The sequence below is a fragment of the Solea solea genome, chromosome 7 (genome assembly GCF_958295425.1).
Source record: "Solea solea chromosome 7, fSolSol10.1, whole genome shotgun sequence".
Lineage (NCBI taxonomy): Eukaryota > Metazoa > Chordata > Actinopteri > Pleuronectiformes > Soleidae > Solea > Solea solea.
The window spans coordinates 23,594,266-23,613,554 of record NC_081140.1 but is presented as its reverse complement, the minus strand read 5'-3'; the positions used below and the strand labels follow the sequence as shown (position 1 = coordinate 23,613,554).

At 39.8% G+C, this 19,289-nt stretch overlaps 2 protein-coding genes across 2 annotated transcripts; one reads left to right on the top strand and one right to left on the bottom strand.

The window, feature by feature from the left end:
* Nucleotides 1-1,909: 1,909 nt before the first annotated feature.
* Nucleotides 1,910-6,328, bottom strand: psmd8 (proteasome 26S subunit, non-ATPase 8). Its single transcript, XM_058633004.1, has 7 exons — nt 6,176-6,328; nt 4,839-4,911; nt 4,627-4,729; nt 4,363-4,528; nt 3,798-3,898; nt 3,320-3,431; nt 1,910-2,613 (listed from the first exon to the last, which is right to left on the bottom strand). Exons 1-7 carry the CDS (start codon nt 6,278-6,280, stop codon nt 2,476-2,478), a joined length of 798 nt encoding a protein of 265 aa, XP_058488987.1. The 5' UTR covers nt 6,281-6,328; the 3' UTR covers nt 1,910-2,475.
* Nucleotides 6,329-8,559: 2,231 nt separating this feature from the next.
* On the top strand, nt 8,560-16,404 carry spred3 (sprouty related EVH1 domain containing 3). The gene is made up of 6 exons (XM_058632980.1): nt 8,560-8,858; nt 11,913-12,078; nt 12,644-12,812; nt 12,913-12,974; nt 13,067-13,225; nt 14,774-16,404. Exons 1-6 carry the CDS (start codon nt 8,848-8,850, stop codon nt 15,788-15,790), a joined length of 1,584 nt encoding a protein of 527 aa, XP_058488963.1. The 5' UTR covers nt 8,560-8,847; the 3' UTR covers nt 15,791-16,404.
* Nucleotides 16,405-19,289: the final 2,885 nt, after the last annotated feature.

Genomic DNA, 19,289 nt, shown 5'->3' with positions numbered 1-19,289 from the left:
TACTATAGTATGTCGTCCAAAATCACTCAAAAAAGTCATACTATAGTATGTCGTCCAAAATCATTCCAAAAAGTCATACTATAGTATGTCGTCCAAAATCATTCCAAAAAGTCATACTATAGTTTGTCGTCCAAAATTACACCAAAAAGTCATACTACAGTATTTCGTCCAAAAACGTCATACTATAGTATGTCGTCCAGAATCACTCAAAAAAGTCATACTATAGTATGTCGTCCAGAATCACTCAAAAAAGTCATACTATAGTAAGTCATCCAAAATTACACCAAAAAGTCATACTATAGTATGTCATCCAGAATCACTCAAAAAAGTCATACTATTGTATGTTGTCCAAAATCATTCCAAAAAGTCATACATGTCGTCCAAAATCACTCAAAAAGTCATACTATAGTATGTCGTCCAAAATCACTCAAAAAAGTCATACTATAGTATGTCGTCCAAAATCATTCCAAAAAGTCATACTATAGTATGTCGTCCAAAATCACTCAAAAAAGTCATACTATAGTATGTCGTCCAAAATCACTCAAAAAAGTCATACTATAGTATGTCGTCCAAAATCATTCCAAAAAGTCATACTATAGTATGTCGTCCAAAATCACTCAAAAAAGTCATACTATAGTATGTCGTCCAGAATCACTCAAAAAAGTCATACTATAGTAAGTCGTCCAAAATTACACCAGAACGTCATACTATAGTATGTCGTCCAAAATCACTCAAAAAAGTCATACTATAGTTTGTCGTCCAAAATTACACCAAAAAGTCATACTATAGTATGTCGTCCAGAATCACTCAAAAAAGTCATACTATATTATGTCGTCCAAAATTACATCAAAAAGTCATACTATAATATGTTGACCATAATCACTCAAAAAAGTCATACTACAGTATGTCGTCCAAAATGACACCAAAAAGTCATACTATAGTATGTTGTCCAAAATCACTCAAAAAAGTCATACTATAGTATTTCGTCCAAAATCATTCCAAAAAGTCATACTATAGTATGTCGTCCAGAATCACTCAAAAAAGTCATACTATAGTATGTCGTCCAAAATTACACCAAAAAGTCATACTATAGTATGTCATCCAGAATCACTCAAAAAAAGTCATACTATAGTGTGTCGTCCAAAATCACTCAAAAAAGTCATACTCTAGTATGTCGTTTAAAATTAAACAAAAAGTCATACTATAGTATGTCGTCCAAAATTACACAAAAAAGTCATACTATAGTATGTCGTCCAAAATCATTCCAAAAAGTCATACTATAGTATGTCGACCAAAATCACACAAAAAAGTCATACTATAGCATGTCGTCCAAAATCATTCCAAAAAGTCATACTATAGTATGTCGTCCAAAATCACTCAAAAACATCATACATGTGCTGGACCAGGAACAGAAACATGAGCATTTAAAAGTTAAAGCCGACTTCTCTGCTGAGTTTTATTTATGAGTGAACCACGTGCCTTGTGGCTTCCTCGGGTTCACTCAGCTTAATTAGAGGAGTATTCAAAACTGAACTCATTAGCCGCTCATAATGAATCACAAAGTCAACATCTTTCTTTGGAAATACTGTACCTGGGTGGAAACAAACATTTTGAGGCTATAAAAACAAACTTTGTGACTCTGCACCGGCTTCAAGTGTTCCATATATAACTCCATCACATCATTGTACACTCATTGGTTTAAGTCAGTAAACTAAATCTTTGCCCACCACTTCCTCATGGTTTATGAGTGGTCAAATATCAAATGTGAGTCTCCTCGTGTCACCACAGTAACATCTGCAGCTTCATCAGCACCCAAGTGGACGAAAAACCTTTCAAAATAAAATACTTTCTTCCTTGGACAAGTAGTAGCAGCATTAAATAATGTGAAATAAAGAACGAGTCATTCAAACAGTTTAGTCTTTGAATCATTTATTGCAGACAAAGACTCTTTTTTTTTATGTGAGATCAACTAGATTACAAACCATCATCTAGAGAGGAAGAGGCATTACCATTTAGAAAACACTCAAACTTCAATGGCAATTCAAAGTCAGTTGCTAGGATACAAGGCAAGGGCGATACATTTGTGTGAGCTCTACAAATGAGAAAGTGAACTTTGTATACAAAAAAAAGAGAGCTTGAATTTGTGTTGATTTGTGTGACGCTGTAAAGTCAGGAGGTGCAGTTGTAATAAACTTTCAAAGAATTTTTAAGTATTTATTAAATGGAAATCCTTGTATGTAGCAACTGCTGAACTGACTGGTCACCTGTAAAACCTTTAATTTTGATCCCTGTGTTTTAAAATGACAGCCAATTGCCTGACAGTAAGACCCGCAGAAGAAAACGGGAAAACAGACGCTGGATGTATCCGAGTTATGAATAAGAATCCAACCACCGAGGGACGCTGCATTTGAGTGGCTCGGCGTCATGTATGTCAGAGTGTGTCTGTACAAAGCTGAGTGTGTTCCTGGGGGCGGATTACACAATCATTTCCAGCTGTCGTGCATATTCGATGACCTGCTGTGCCAGCTCAGTCGAGGGGATGGTCACCTCTTCTGTCCGCTGCTGCTGACTGGTGAAAGAGTAACAGCCGTCTTGGCTCAAACTCCAGCCTCTCTGAAACAGAGGGAAAAAGCACATTCGTAGGTGAGAATCTGGAGAGTAGAGGTCGACTGCTGATCTTTAGAATTCAGGGCGGACGATGGTCGATAAATTATGTCATATACAACTTTTTACTTGATGATAACAAATAATACTAGGGCTGCAACTTTAAATGGTTTTTGTTGTTTCTGTATTGAATGCTTAATTAATATATTATTTTGATCACTGATTATTAGGTTTTTTATTAATAATTAAAACACTATTTCTGATTATTCAGCTTCTTAAATGTGTATATTCCCTGGATTCTTTGCTCCATTTGACAAATAAATCATTCAAACTGAATCATTTTGGTTTGTGGACAAAACAAAACACTTGAGAACATCATTAGTTTGGGAAACACAATCATCATTTTATGGATCAAACAAATACTCGATTATGGAAAGAATTGCTAGTTGCAGTGACTGAATAAAAGAGAAGAGAGATGTCCTTTTGTACACTTTTTGGCTTTTCTGAAATACTGTCATGTACCTATTTTGACCTAACTATTTGATTTTTATTTCTTTGTTGTTGCCTTGTTTTTATACGCTTATTTTGTTTTGCTACCTGTTTAAGTCATAGGCACTTTTACTCCTACCAACATTGGGATTGAATGTAACTTTAAATATTAAGTTATCAGGTCTGCACATCTGCTTCTTGATCAAATTAAAACATACATACATACCTTCTTGGCATATTCTGTCATCTTTTTTGGGGAACTGAAGAAGAGCACACGGGTGGCTTCACTGTGCTGGATCTGCTCGTATGCTTTCTCTATGCATCCTGCGATCTCATCACTACAATTAAAAAGGTCACACATTTAGATGAAGTCGTCTTTGAAGCCAATAAATAGACAAATATAAAACACCATGTGTTCATCATGTCTCTATGTAATCTTTTAGATTACACCTAAAAATCTGACTCAATTTAAAATCTACTTTCCTCACCATCATTGCACTGTCATGACTCTGTGCCAAAAGACAGACAAGCAATTCTGTACCTGAATCTTAAATTACTTTCTCATTAAGTAAGAGAAGTGTTTAGCTTTAAAACCAAATCATACTATGGGATTTAAAATAAAATAATGACCGAACAACTCTTTCACAAGGAAAAATAATTACTACATTGCTATAAGGCGGGTAGAAATTGCCATATATACTTACCGAATTGTGTCAAGCAGAATATCTATAAAAAATGTGTAGCTCTCAGCAGGAATGTTGCCTTTGGCAAGAAAAACCTTGTTGTAGCTTCCCTCCATCAAGTACTGAAGTGACCAAGAAGATATAATACATTAAAGGTGGCACAAACACACAAGTTATAACTGGCTTTTGTGTCAGTATAATGTAGATTCTACAGACCAGGCATAAGTCTGAGGGACTATTTTTGGTTCAAATGACTTATTTCAACCTCTTCAGTGTTTGTGAATACAAAATATTAAAGACAGCACATTCATGTAATCAACGTATTAAGGCTGCAACAATGAGGTTTTTTTTTTTGTAAAGCAACGAAACTAGGACACATTCACATTTAAGAACATGAAATCAGAGGACTTAATTTATAAAATACTCTGAAACACTCAAACTGATTTGATGATTATCAAAATAGCTGTCAAATTATTTTGTAATCAATTACTCATCTATTAATTAATCATTGTAGCCCCAAATGATACTGAATGATTACAGAGCGATAACAAAGCTTTCTGCTTTGGCTTTGGATAAAGTGCAGTACCTGCTCTAGGGACACTGGGTGTCGGATGTACACGTTGGTCTGAATATCCTTTGCGCTCAGTCTCTCCAGTTCTGTGTGAAACTCAGACACTCGGTTTTGTGAGAGCAGGAAGAGAAGGTTCAGTCCAAGCAACTGGTGCATGTAGGCAGCTTCAGGCAGCTCATCCCTTTAAAGGAAACGTAGAGAAACATCAATAAGTGAACAAAACATCAGAACATTCATCCACACAATATGAAAAAAAAGAGAATCTGAAGGGGACATTACTTGTAGTCAAAGTAGTAACATTTTAGCTGAGCCATGTATCTCTCAAAGGATGGGATGTCCTTCTTCAGGATACTCCACAAGGCTCCAATTTCAAGGACATCTCCTGGAAGACAGACGTTGATTTGATTTAATGAAAGTTTTGCTGTTGATTTTTGTTTCCTTAGGCAAACACTGATCCATAAATGAAACTTTAATTTGACACCTATACTCACGAGCTAAAATGAGCTGCTGCTTGGTGAGCGCAGACCCACTGGTAGGTAAAAAGTTCAGCTCGAGCAATGAAACCTGTAAAGAGAGAGAGTTGGTGTTATTTTCTACAACATGTCACATGTACTGGGTCTCTTGAGTTACCATTAATTACTTGTTAAATCTAAGATAAAGATGCCTTCACTGCCTACTGGATTAGGTACATCTGATCAACTGCTTGTTAATGCAAATATAAAATCCCCAAAAGACATTGCAACAACTCAATGCATTTAGGTGTGTACACATCAAGTCAAGACAACCTGCTGAAGTTCAAACCAGGCATCAAAATGGGGAAAAAATATAATAAAGTGAATTTGAACATGGCAGGTTTGTTGGTGTCAAATGAACTAAATACAATGGTCCAAAAAAGAGATCCATCATCCAGTAAGCTGCAGTTCTCTGGGTGAAAATGCCTTGTTGAAATGACCAACAAACGATAGAAAAACAACAGTAACTGAAATAATGATGCAGAAGAAATTTACAATAAGTGCATTTCAAGATGCAAAACACATGGAACACTGAAGCAGATCTGCTATTTTAATATGCACCCTGTGTGCCTATTGAATTGGCGTGAATTTTGGTGTTTTAAGGATTATATTCCTTGGTATGTACAATATTTAATGAAAATGTCAGTAATACTTAGTGGTATAATCATTTAAGTTGTATTTAAAAATTAATGTCTACAATGTATATTCTATTTTTTACCTTTCTAAAATCTTACTGTAGATATCTTTCGTTATTGTACATTCAGAGATGTGAAAAAGCATGTTTATTATTTATAAACATGCGTTTACCTTTATCTTTACTGTCCTAGCTGCTATGACATTGTACTCTTTCCCATTGCAGGATTAATCACGGACTAACTCATCTTATATGCAGTGCTGTTGGTTTTGGCCTGGACTTTCTTATAAAGGCAATTTTAAATTTGTGTTTGAATTTAGGATATTATAACAATAACAAATAATATAGCCGATATGTTGATATGTCACATCCAGGTACAAGCTAACTGGATAATGAATTGACATTATCGTGTTAGCAACACTGACTGAAATGATTTGTTTTGTTTGTTTACTATTGTTTTAAATGTGTTCATTGTTTCATCGCATAAACGGCGACAACTCAGCATTGCTGTTGTAATAACATGACTATAGGGGGTATTAATATAGTTTACCAAACACAATAACTACACGCAGCATTAGCCACGTTAGCTTAGCTACGTATGCTAGCGCTAGCGCTTCATAAACCGGCTGCTTCTGGTTCGTCGTTGAACCAAAAAAAGACGATAATCGACGAGGGACCTTACCTTGAGTTTGCTCAGAAGGTCGCCACATTTACTCAGGTTTGGATTCTTCTTATTCCACTCTGTTTTGAGTGTTTCGTACAGTCCGGCGGTCTCTTTCAACGCCATGGTGATTCTGCAAAAGGTACGACACCGGCCACCGTAATACGTTAAACTGACTGTCGTGAAACACTCGTGTTGCCATGGAGTGTGTAGAAGGAAGCAAACCAGTTTATATCTGAACATTTACATATTTCCTGTTGATTCTGTTTGATAATTCGTTCCGCTATTGTGCAACATGCTTAAATTGTTGAGTTGTTCATAGTATTTTTAACATTATTCTTAAAAATGCTTGTTTTGCTAACCCTTACGTTGTACATTTAAAAAAACAAAACAAACATATGCAGCCAGAGCACAATTATTCATGTATTTCATTTGCTTCTCAAATTACAAAACGAAAGATTAAAAAGCTACCTGTTCTTTCTGGTGTTTCGTCTCATTTTTACACTGGAAATGATGTAGACTTCCTTGCTATGTCAGATTCCTAAAATACGTATTGTTTAATCGGGGTAGGAAGACGAGGTGTGGGGACCATTTTACTTTGATTTAGAATAACATTAAAGGCATAAAAGAGTGGAATGACCAAACCTGGGAAATAAATGAATCTTTTTTTCCCCCACTAGATTTTTTTCCACTGCACAACTCATGACTTGGGTGTTGAATGTTTTTTATCCTACAACTTTGTTTTTAGTTTAGCTAGAACAAATGTATGTATTGTCCTTCTTCAGCTGGCCATCTCAAAAATGCAGCAGAATATAGGAAATCACATCTACCAAATTCAAAAGAAAATGTCCCCAGTATTAATGATGCATGTAATAAAGAGATACATTTTCAAATGTAGAATATTATTTTGTAAATTGTATTTTGTTGAGATGATGAACATATCTTTATATTTTGTAGCAAAATACTTCAATGTCGTGCATTTTTGTATTTTGAAAATACTATAAGACACATCATCAGAACACAGATTGGATGTTACGGTGCTAAGGTGCTTTTTTTTAAGCAAGCCATACTTATTTTTTTTAATATACGTTATTATATTCTACTTTCATGAAGATTTTTTTTCACCTAGGTACATCTGACCTCAAATACTGTTTTTTTATTTATTTATTTAATATTCTTCTTTTTTTTTAAGATTTTAACCCCTTAAATGCCAGGTTTTTGTCAGCAAGTGTTTAGGTAAAAATACTAAAACAAAACAGAAAATATGAATTATTTTCAATATAATACATGCAAAATAGTAGTGGTACATAGATAAGTAGCAGCAACACTTATGACAGTGCCATCCCGTGGAAATAGCATGTTTTTCCACACCCATGCTGAATATGGCTTAAATGACGCCATCTGGTGGAGAGCAATGAAAATGATCACTTCCTAAAACGAAAGCCCAGATTGACACCCGGAATATAATAAAATGCATGTATTATACTTTAATGGAAGTAAGATAAAAACTGCAGTTTGAATGGGTTTCAATTTTCATTTTTTGCACTTAACAGTATGAGTGTAACTCTTGTTTTTGTACACAGTGTATTTCAGCTTTTCTCTAGGAGCTGAGCTGGAATTAACACAATCAAATAAAAATAGTAATACATAATCATATGCACAAACACAAAAAATACAAAATGAAGGCAAAATTATCACCAAAAAAATTAAGAATGAAACGCGTAAAATGTGTACTATACTCAAAGGGTTGTAGCTATAGTTTTTTTATTTTAGTTACTCATTCATATTCATATTAGTAACCCATTCATATCAGATTCAGTGATATTCACATTCTTTAAAAAAAAAAAAAAAATTAAACGTTAGCTACTGTGTCTTTAAGAGACACTGCTGTCCATGGTGCTGAAACACTGGGATCCTACACAGTTGGAACAGTTGGTTGTGTCCCTTTTTCCTTGTTTTGAACAGAGAAAAACTTTATAAAACACGTTGTTAGGAAACAATATCATTTACTGTGGCAGCACAAACACTGCGATATAGGTTGTATAGTTTTGTGAATGGAAACGCAAACGCGCGTGCAAATGAAACGCCAGTGGTGTTTTTGTTCTACTGTAGAATTTGTTATAATGAATGGAGCAACTGGGGGTCATTTGTTTTTAGTTATTAACAATAATAATAATAATAATAATTATTATTATTATTATTATTTTCCATTGTTATTTATTTACCACCCACGTCACTGCACATATCAGCAACTCAGTTTGAACAATCTGAAATCACATGGTCACACACGGACAAACCTAAAGCCACGATGCTGTCAATGATTAGTGCGGATGTGTTGGCACAGTGGCAGGTAGAGTGAGGAAGGGGATAAGGGAGAGAGAGAGCGAGAGAGAGAGAGAGGGAGGGAGAGAGAGAGAGGAAGGGAGGGAGGATGCTGCCAGCGGAAAATGGCTGCTGCAACCTCAAGCCTATCCTGATACACCGAAACGACATCAAGGTGGAGAGAGAAAGAGGAGGAGGAGGAGGAGGAGAGAGGGAGGAAGATTAGGAAAAATGAGAGCAGATAGAGAGAGAGAATGTGAGTGAGTGTTTCCTGAAAGGAGGATAAAAAAGAGAGAGAGGGAGGGAGAGAAAGAGAGGAGAGAGACCCTGGGGTGGGCTGCTGTGCTGCAAGCGGCGGGCAACACCGAGCCATGGAGGGCGAGTAAGTCCTTATATTTTCATTTTTAACATTGCAGATATTTTCTATATTCAACCACATCCGCCACGAGACAAGACAAGACAGGAGAGAGAGGGAGAGAGGAGAGCAGCGCCATCAGTGTTCCACCAAACCCAGCAGCAGCAGCAGCAGCAGCAGCAGCAGCATCATGCACTAACATCAGCACAGCCGCTGCTCTATAGAGAGAGAATAAAAACACCATTACGTCGTCTTGAATCAACAGCATCCACCCTCATTTCACGCCACTGTGTGATAAACGTGAAGCACCTGCATGTGCATCTATCTGTGCTTTTACATAGCTCTCTCACACACACACACGCACACTGACACACACCTTTACGCACAGCATTAAACACAACAATGAATCCACTCTGTTTTTATATCATCATATATACATATGTAGTCATTTTAAACATGAACTGCGTGGCTGGTGATAATAATAATATTTTAAATATGTGTGTGTGGTGTGTGTGCGTGTGTGTGTGTGTGTGTGTGTAAAGTGTGTGGAGGTTGAGGGGAAAGAAAAAAAAAGGCGAAATATGGCGAGTTTGGCTCCAGCATCGCGTCATTCAAGACATGGCTACAGTGAAACGAGGGAGGGATGGAGGCGTTGTGATTTTTATCAACGTGTCTCGGGGTTTCATTATGATTTTTAAAGCCAAACTTTATGAATGAAATGTGATTTTTTTTCCTCCTCTCCTCGCTCTCTCTCTCTCAACCTCACCCCTCCTCTCCTCCTTCCCTTTTCTAATCGCCCCCCTCCCCCCATCTCTCGTTTCCTCTTCATCCTCTCTCACCCACTCGTTCCCTTTTTTTCTTCCTTTGTGTGTGTGTGTGTGTGTGTGCACTTAGGCCTCATCATCATAATACTTATCTAAATATATGTATATGTATATGTATATATAGGCCTATATATATATATATATATACATATATAAAGCGCAGAGTGCATACATAGACACACACACACAGACACACACATATATATGTATAAATCGAGTCTCGTCTTCCTGTGTCCCATTCATAAAAAAACCCCTAACATGATATCGGGGTGTGTTAATGAGCGCGGTCAGCAGGGGCGGAATGGAGAAAAGAAGCGTCTGTCTGCATGGGGAAAGATAATCATAATAAATAAGTAAACAATTTGGTCAAAACAACAACAACAACCACAACAGCAGCTGTGGTTCACATGTGGCTGAATTATTCTGGTGCATGAGTGAAAGAGGGCAGAGTTTGATTTTGTTGTTGCAGGAATGTTCAGGGGCCTCTGGTGGAGAATGGGTGCGTTCATTGATACATCTCTATCTGGGAAACACTCATTCTTCCTTCCTCCCTCCCTCCCTCCCTCTCACTCTCTCTGTGCTGCCTCTGCTTCCATTCTTTTTTTTTAGTGTGGCTAAAATCTGTTTTCACAAAGGGCAACACACTTCAGACCAGACACCAAAAATATAATCGCAATTATATTGATAATTATCGCGATAAATGTCAGATAATTATTTAATATAATGTGTTTTTTGATACTCCTTCATGAACTGTTGCTGTGCTTTAATGATGTTTTTTTTCTTAAACTTTTTAAGCAAAGCATGATTTCAGAAATCACAAGAAAGATATTTAGATATTTCTGAAATCATGCCATGTTCCAATGTTGTCTCATTTTTGAAATGTTTGTATGCTCACAGTGCAAGAAGGGAATATAGGTTTCATTTATTCAATCATTCATGTAGCTCCTGAGTGACAGTTGAACTAACCAGATAACTTAGGTTTTAAACTTCTTTATTATAATCAAGGCTTCTGTTTGAACATGTGCAGTCGTCACAGTAGCCCTGTAGGATATGACTGTGCAGGATTTAGAATAGTCTGGATTAAAGGAAACAAAGATATATATGAAAAAAAACAAAACAATAAAATGATGGTTTAACATCATAAATACCAGCAGCATTTGAATGGGAGATGTATCATGTTTTTCAGTAGTATTGTATTTATTACATACATGTATTACTACTACTATTACTACCTAATCCTAATCCTAACCTCACCCTAACCAATCAAAATGTCTTCATTTTATAATGTTATAATCTATGTTACGGGGACACGATTTTTGTCCCCATAAAATGACTTACACACGCTTACGTAAATATTCTTCTCAGGACACTTCACTGATTTAATTCCTTTCAACAACCTTAAACAAACTGTCATCCCCAACCTTAACCATAACCAGTTAATGCCCAATCATAACTTTAACCTTAACCTATAGTAACAATTCAAATCTTAGCCCTAAACCAGTTCCTCAGAAATGAGGTTCTGCCTCATCAGGACCAGGTTTGGATCTCCATTTAAAGTCACTTAAATCACCTTTCTACCTCATTCTCATGCTCTGATTGAATATAAGCCGGTCGTTGTCTCCATGCTAAAAGAGCTGCTGGCTTCTGATTGGCTGATTGGATATTTGTTGAAATAATCAGTTGAACAGGTGTACCAAATAAAGTGGCTGATCTCATTGGTGTCAGGTTTTTGTTTTTGGCCTCAGACCCAAACGCAGACCAGAACAAACAAAATGAAGAATTATTTTTGATGTCCAAACCAGATATAGCAGCTGAACATCCTGTGTACCTAATAAAGTGGCCATTGAGTTCCAGTGAAAAATACACAAGTATCATTAGTACACAGTAGCAGCAAAGACTTGTGATGGTATGGAAGCTCATATATAGTTAAATCCACGTGTAGATTTTACAAAAAACATCCCAGTTTTATGTGTAGTCGCAGAAACAACCACATTATCTCTATGTTTATATTGTTTATTATATGTTTTTACATCAACCGTTTTTACTATAGATTATTGTGAGTGTTATTTTGATTTTAAAAACATTATGATAAGTTGTCTGTTCCGTCATCTTTGTGTGGATTTAATCACGTTATCGTCATCTCAGTGAAATTTAGTACGTGTTCCTTTTTGTGCTCTGGCTGTGGAAGTCGGTCTCTGTGTCACTGTGTTTCTCTAATCGGCCCCCGGGGGCGCTCTGCTCACTCTCCTCCTGACAGTGTGCGTGTTCGTGCAGTGGTGATGACACGTGATGACTCCAGTGGCGGTTGGGTGCCCCTTGGAGGCGGCGGCCTCAGTCATGTGGTCATATGTAAGGGGCGGAGCCACGAAGGCAGGGGACGGAGGGAGTACATCATACGCGGGGAGCGGCTGCGAGATCGAGCGGTGAGTGTGTGCGCGTGTGGGCAGTGTTGTAATGCAACAATACTTTGTATTTATATTTCTAGCAACTTTTACTTTTACTCCAATACATTTCCTCTAACTATCTTTGTTACTTGTTACTACCAAATAAGAACATAAGAAGAAGAGTTGGTGTTATGTTTCTGTATTTATATAGCGCTGTTCTAGTCTTGATAAGCTGCTTTACACTACAGTTTTCACCCTTTTACACATCTTTCATTTCCATTCACCATGTGCTGCACATACGTAGCTGCGCTGTATGAAAGTGTGTGTGAATGGGTGAATGGCAAAACTGTAGTGTAAAGCAGCTTTGAGTGGTCATCAAGACTAGAAAAGTGTTATATACTGTAAATACAAACCATTTACTTCTCCCAGAGTCATTTTCTGCTAAGATACTTGTACTTTATAGAAGACTGCGTGTTGGTGATAACTGTCCACTGTGCAGATGCGTGTGGTGTGTGAGGGTGGGGGTTTCAGGGAGGGACGCTGCATGTCTTTGGAGGGTACATTAACTATGTTGTGTCGCTGTGGCTGCTGTTTGTGTCTTCAGCCGGTGTTGGAGTGTGCAGTGCAGAGGGGGTTAGTGTACAATAAGGTGAACCCCATCTTCCATCACTGGCGAGTAGAGGATCGAAAGTTTGGCCTTACATTCCAGAGTCCTGCTGACGCCATCTCCTTTGAGAAAGGACTGCAGACTGTCATCGACAAGCTCGACAGAGGTAGAGTTACACGTGTAAGGAAACGCTTTTCATTCGCTGTGTTTGATCAGCTTTGAAAAATCTTCAGCCTTCTCTCTCTTCTCCTCCTCTGCTCACCAAGGCTCTGACTCTCCCTCGTCCTCCACGCCAGAAGAGGCCGACACTGAGGACGACGGACAAGCTGTGAGTGTCGAAAGCGGTTTCTGTCTGACGAAAAAAGTCAACGCAGTTATCGGTGTTTTTTAACGTGTTGGATGACGTGCAGTCTCTGCCAGTCCCATACAGGAAGTGAGTCGTCGTCCAACAGCAGAAAGGAGATGCTTCCCAAACCCATCACCATAGTAACGAGTGAGTCGTCGTCGACCTGCTTCGTGAGATCGGAGGAGTTTAGTTTTGGATCCAGCCATGCTGTAACCACTCAGACACCTGCTCAGGTAGCACATGCTTTTTCTTTGTCGCCACCTTCAAAGGAACTAAGTGTAAAATATGTAAACCTGTCGTAATTGGTGTTTAAAATGGGTACTGCAATTCCCAGCTCAAAATATTGGAGCGCGATGGTTGACGGGAAGTTACTGAAGGATCAGTGGATGAGCCGATACAATAATCAGTGTCGATACTGGTCATATACTGGCCAAAATAACTGGATTGATATTGGATAAGGGCCACACAGTTGGTGTAGTGGTTAACACTCTCTTGGGTCTTCTTGGGTTCGAGACCCCGTCGGAACAAGGGTCTTTCTGCATGGAGTTTGCATGTTCTCCCCGTGTGTGTGTGGATTTTCTCCAGGTTCTCTGGTTTCCTCCCGCAGTCCAAAATCATGCAATATGGAGATAAATTGGACACTTTAAATTGACTGTAGGTGTGAGAGTAGATGGTTGTTTGTCTCTAGGTTTGGCCCTGTGATGTACAGGATAAAGCGGTAGAAGATGGATGGATGGATACTGGAGAATTAAAACAGAAAATGTTGAAACATCCATCTATTGTTTATCACTTTATTCTCCACATGAGGGTCCCGCGCTGCTGGTGCAAATCCCAGCTGACACAGGGTGAAAGGCGGGGGTCCCACCCTGTACAGATCGACCCTGGACAACCCTTTACTCGCGCACTTCCCATTTAGAGTATCTAATTAACAGAGGTGGGCAGTAACGCCCTATATTTACTCTGTTACATTTACTTTAATAACCTTTTGGATACATTGTACTTGCCAGAGTTGTCTTGAGTATATTTGTGAAGAAGAAACGTTACTTTTACTCCGCTACATTGAGTGACACTCCACTCGCTACTTTTATTTTTATCTATTTGTTTTGGTTTGTCAGAGAGACTTCTTCCTAGTGTATGGTCACATGAGTCCGTTTGACCAATCTAACGCACCCACTGGCGACCAAACAAAGCACGGCAGAAACAATAGAAGAAACAACAGCGTTATGAGCTTAGAGTAAAGAGAAACGTCTGCCACCAGGACGTTAATGAGGGCCAGAAATGGCTGGTTATAGTAACTACATCAGCACAGACTTAAAATACGGGCAACATTTTTTTTAAATCCATCCCTAAGGCAGTTTTTAGTTTTTTCTCAGGTCAAGATGTTTTTGAGAGGGGTATTGAGGCGTTTTAGGTTTGCTAACATTACACGCTTGAGATCCACAGCTGGAGCTTGCTGTGTTTGACTAATTTAAATTGTGAATTTATTGACTGAAGCCAGTATTTCAGATTGATTCAGATTCAGATTGTTTCTTTTAAGTCTGACGGCATATACTGGTCGTTTCATGAGACAATACCATAAATGTTTCCACCATGTCCCTTTAACTTCGCACATACAGCAGAGACACATTTGTTCAGCCTTCAGAATGACCATCTGACATGGAAAGAAATCTTATCCAGTTTTAAATTTCTATTTGTGCCCATTTGAGGTAAAACCTTCTGTAACCACTGCCACAGTACATGTTGTTCCTGACTCGCTCTGTAATCCTATACCCTTTCCACAGATCCACACGAGGCCGGGACAGCACCAGCTCCCTCAAATGACGGCTGTGTTGAATCCGCCGGTGCCCCCACCCCCACCTCCTGCTCCACCTACTCCTCCTGTGGGTCCCCCAGCCTCCTCGCCTCTGTCCCCCCTCTCACCTACAATTTCTCTGCTGGAAGAGGGGGACCTTCGGAGCGTGGACCCTTGCAAAGACCTGTGGGGTTCTAGAGGTTATGAGGATTACCGACGGGCAGGGGCCACCAGGACTATGGTCGGGGGACTGACTGGGGGCGTGGTCGTCGGTAGCGGAGGAAGTCACCAGGACAAGTCAGAATTGTGTGTGGTTCGCTTTGAGAAGGATTTGGCAGGTGTGGGGACGGCGGGCTGCGACGTGACAGTGAGCTTGGATAGTAAAGCTTCCCAGCGCCTGTCCTCGTCGTCGCCCACCTGCATGTCCATGCCCAACGCTGTGTCAGGCGTGTCCTCAGGTGCCGGCTCGCCCCAGGAGACGGGCAAAGGCTCACCCTCCCCGTGCTGCATCCACACCTCCGTGGCCACGCCCCGCTCACGGACTCGTAAGAGAGGAGGAGGAGGAGGAGGGGCCAGCAGCAGCAGCGGTGACCAAGGCGTGATCTCCCCCGACGATGACAGCCCGTGTCCTCAGGCCTCTTCGTCGTGCTCGTCTCGCTGTGTGTACTGCCGCTCTGTTTTCAGCGCTTCAGAAAATGGGCGGGGCCGCTGCAGAGACGCCCCGGACCCGGCCCTGCACTGCCTGCGCCAGTGGACCTGTGTGTGGTGTGCAGAGAGTCTGCTCTACCACTGCATGTCGGACTCTGAGGGAGAGTTCTGGGAGCCTTGCTCATGTGATGACTCGATGGGGGGCCACCCACACCCCCTCTGCTGTGCCCGCTGGTTGGCCCTCCTGGCCCTGTCGCTCTTCGTGCCCTGCATGTGCTGCTACCTGCCTTTGCGCGCCTGCCTGCGGTGTGGGGAGAGGTGTGGCTGCTGCGGGGGAAAGCACAAGGCGGTCCGATGAGGCCAGGCTTGGGGGTGGGAGGGGTTTCCCTGGACTAAGGGGGTTTGGGTAAAAGGAGAGAGCATCTGTAGTGACGCAGGAGGTGGAGCCTAAAAAGCGGGACGGTGCTCTCAGTAGACCCAGACCTCTCACATGTTCCCTCCAAAGCCCCTGGGCCTTCCACTGCATTCCACTCTTTCTCTTTTCAACCTGGGGCCTTCCTCACTGGTCCATACCTGCTGACGGTGCGCTGCACTCAGACCAGGCTCTGTGGGAGTCATCTGGAGCCTTAGAGTTAGCAGTCAGAGACTTAACGACAGGAAGAGTGGCAGGAGCAAAGATGATGTGTACACTGTTTCAAATGTCCGACTTTTTTTTTTTTTTAATTTAGGATGAAAAACACAAAAACAAAAGATGTTTATATATATGATTGTAATAATTTTAATTGGTATATTTTATTAAATGTAAAACATTGACAGAACCCCACCACCACCAACACACACCCACCCACCCCCCCCAATGGCACACCCACGCGTATTCACGAACACAAAGATTCTTGGGCAAGTTATTTGTTTCATGTCAGATGAAGAAATATCACCCTTTACCTCTAATTTTTACCTCACATGTTCCTCAAAGCCTGGTCAGAAGAAAGAGGAGGAGAAGAGAGTGAGCACAGTCTTCAATATAAAACAAGTATTAGCATCTAAAACAATGACAGAGCAGTGGACCACAGCGGATGACAGGTTATCAAAACGCAAAGGGACAATTATTGTTAAGGGAAGTTGCAATGACAACCACAGAGACTTAAAAGTCATAGTGTGATTCGTTAATGGTCCTTTGTAACCAAAAGCGAGAAGATTATTTCAAATGATGTTTGTAAAGTTGCACATTTAACTCCAATCACTGTTTAAACCAGATTTACTTAAACTCACTGAAACTTAAAAACATGAATAACATAAAAACATAATCAAATTGGAAAAGTACATCTAGTGTTTCAATCTAAATATTAAATGACCATTATGCTCCAGTATTATCCTCTCAGGCCACGCCCACTGTGAGCAGTGGACATGAGGTGAGCGGTGGGCGTGGCCCGAGTGGGCAGGCATATTTTCCAAACATTTAGATTCTAATCTTTGAATTCTACATTTAGATTTAAACTATGTTCAGAATCTAGTTGAATCTAGTTAAATCTAGTTAAAAGTGGCTTAAATCAGGGGTCTCAAACTCAAATGACCTTGGGTCTGGCCGGTAGGGGCCAGAATTTCAAAATAAAAGTGTCTGTGTTGACATGAAACAAGATATAGTTCCTGATAAAAATGTATTTATGATGCAAAATGAATCTATTATTTAAAAAAAAAATAACTAAATAAATTTATGAGTTTGTGACCTTTGGCTTAAATAGAGTTAAATAAAGCTCATTTTGGCATTGTTTGGGGGTAAAATGAGGCAAAATGTTGAACATGAGAAACTTTACAAATGGCGCTCCATACATATTCTTTTTCCTTCTATTTTCTACATTATTAATAGAAACATTGTACTTGTTGAATCAGTCAAGGTGCTGCTTAAAAGTGAGGCCTCTGAATGAGTGTATTATTCTACCTAACGAGCAAACAGTCCGTCCCCCAAAGAAACAACAATCCATGCAAACTAATCCAGACATGTGTCAGGGCCTTTGAATGCGACACCACCAAAAAGACAAAAAACAAGAATTAAGTGCAATGAAAAAAGTATTTTTGTACCAGTCACGTTAAAAAAAACAAACAAGAAACCTGAAGTAGAAATTGAGAACTGAATACTGTAGTGTGTTGTTGTTTCCATATCGAGCAGAAAAGATGAATAGGAACATAAACGTGTGTGCGACACTGACGAGTGTGTGCTGTAGACTGTTGACCCTGTGATAAGAAAAAGAGACACATCACTTTAAAAAAAAAGGAAGAAAAAAAGATAAATGGAGGGAAGGTCTTTGTTTGCTGAATGTTGCTTTAAGTATGAAGTTTGTTTTTGTCTTTAAAAGCTGCTACTTTATGCCCAAAACCCCCCAAACTTTTCCCCACTGCCTTTCAACAGTCTGTGAAGTGGCCGAAAAACAATCCTCCATGTTCTGTTTCCACCCCGACACTCTGTGGGTGCTAAATACTAATGTGGGTTGTTTTTTTGTTTTGTTTTTAATGTACAGTTGGACTTACAGAAAAAATTCCCCCCCCCCCCCCAAGTCATTTTTGTGAAAACACTTCTGGTGATGTCATTCGCATTTCCTTGTCGATTTTGCACATGGGAGGAGTATTTTTCTGTGGATATTTTCTGGAAATATTAGGCTACAGTAACTCCAATCAGCCTAGTTAAAGCTACAGTAGGCAGGATTGTTTCCTCTGCACAGTATTAAAAATTCAGACCAAATGTCAGACCAAAGGTATGAAATGTGACTCGTCCAGCCTGACTGGGAAAGTCCTCTGTACTGGACTAGCATCACATGTACAGTAGAAACACGATTAGTTGTTTCATGCTACATAAAGATGCTTCTTTATGCAGTGTATTATCAATAAATCAGTGTTCCTGGTCCTGGGAAAACCACTTTCCCTGCTCCAGCACACCTGATTCAAATGCTCAGCTAATTAGCAAGTACTGCAGAAGCCTGATAACGACCCGTTTATTTGATTCCGGTGTGTTGGAGCAAGGAAACTTCTAGAACATGTAGGGCAGTGACTCCCCAGGACCAGGCTTGAGAACCCCATGATATAAAACCTACTTAATCCCAGGTTTACATCAGATTTGGTTTTTATCGGCATCAGCTCCCCCTTCCTTTTCCATCCCCAGTGAACGAGTATTTTTGGGAGTCGGAAAATGCTATTTTTGGAAAACAGTCAATGTCACAGCCTCACCTCTTGCTCTTGCATCCGCCGTCACCTTCTTTTGTCTTCTTGTGTATGAAGATTGTAGTGGACAGTGGACAAGCTTCATGCACATGCTCCACATCTCCTTCTCCTTACAGCGCCACTTACAGTCCTGGCATATATACTGCAGCACTGGTTCTCAAACTTTTTGTACCTGAGAAAACATGGAGCGCTCGAAAGTGACACCATTATCGCCAACGTTAAAATACAGTGTTGTGAATTCAGCTACGGCCTCTTCACAGGAGGCAGATTTATTCCCAGTAAGATAATTAACTCTCTCATCATCTTCCTCTTCCTCACACTTGGTATGGTGACATTAGATTAAGATGGAGCAAGTTTTATTAGTATATGTTTCATTTTCCACGCACTCTAGACAAAATTACTCAACTCCATGCTGATCACATACCCTGGCATATACAGTAGAACAGTATTTCTGATTTTCTGACTCAAAGTACCAAGAGAGGAAGCTCGTACCACAGTTTGAGAACCCACAGTGCTACTAGTGTCGTTTTGGAGGGTTTTGTGTGTGTGTGTATGGAGACATTTATTGAAACGATGCTGTCTTTTTAAGAACAAAAAAGAAAAATATCGTACAAAGAAGGTTCTATTTCCGTGGATAAGAACTCGCT

What these genes read in the sequence shown, in the direction of transcription:
- psmd8 (XM_058633004.1), bottom strand. Translation starts at nt 6,280, where the DNA reads ATGGCGTTGAAAGAGACCGCCGGACTGTACGAAACACTCAAAACAGAG. An exon ending in ACCTTCTGAGCAAACTCAAG is followed by an intron (nt 4,912 to 6,175) that starts GTAAGGTCCCTC and finishes CTCTCTTTACAG; the next exon opens with GTTTCATTGCTCGAGCTGAA. An exon ending in GCAGCAGCTCATTTTAGCTC is followed by an intron (nt 4,730 to 4,838) that starts GTGAGTATAGGT and finishes TCTGTCTTCCAG; the next exon opens with GAGATGTCCTTGAAATTGGA.
- spred3 (XM_058632980.1), top strand. An exon ending in AGCGGCTGCGAGATCGAGCG is followed by an intron (nt 12,079 to 12,643) that starts GTGAGTGTGTGC and finishes TTGTGTCTTCAG; the next exon opens with CCGGTGTTGGAGTGTGCAGT. An exon ending in CTGAGGACGACGGACAAGCT is followed by an intron (nt 12,975 to 13,066) that starts GTGAGTGTCGAA and finishes AGTCTCTGCCAG; the next exon opens with TCCCATACAGGAAGTGAGTC.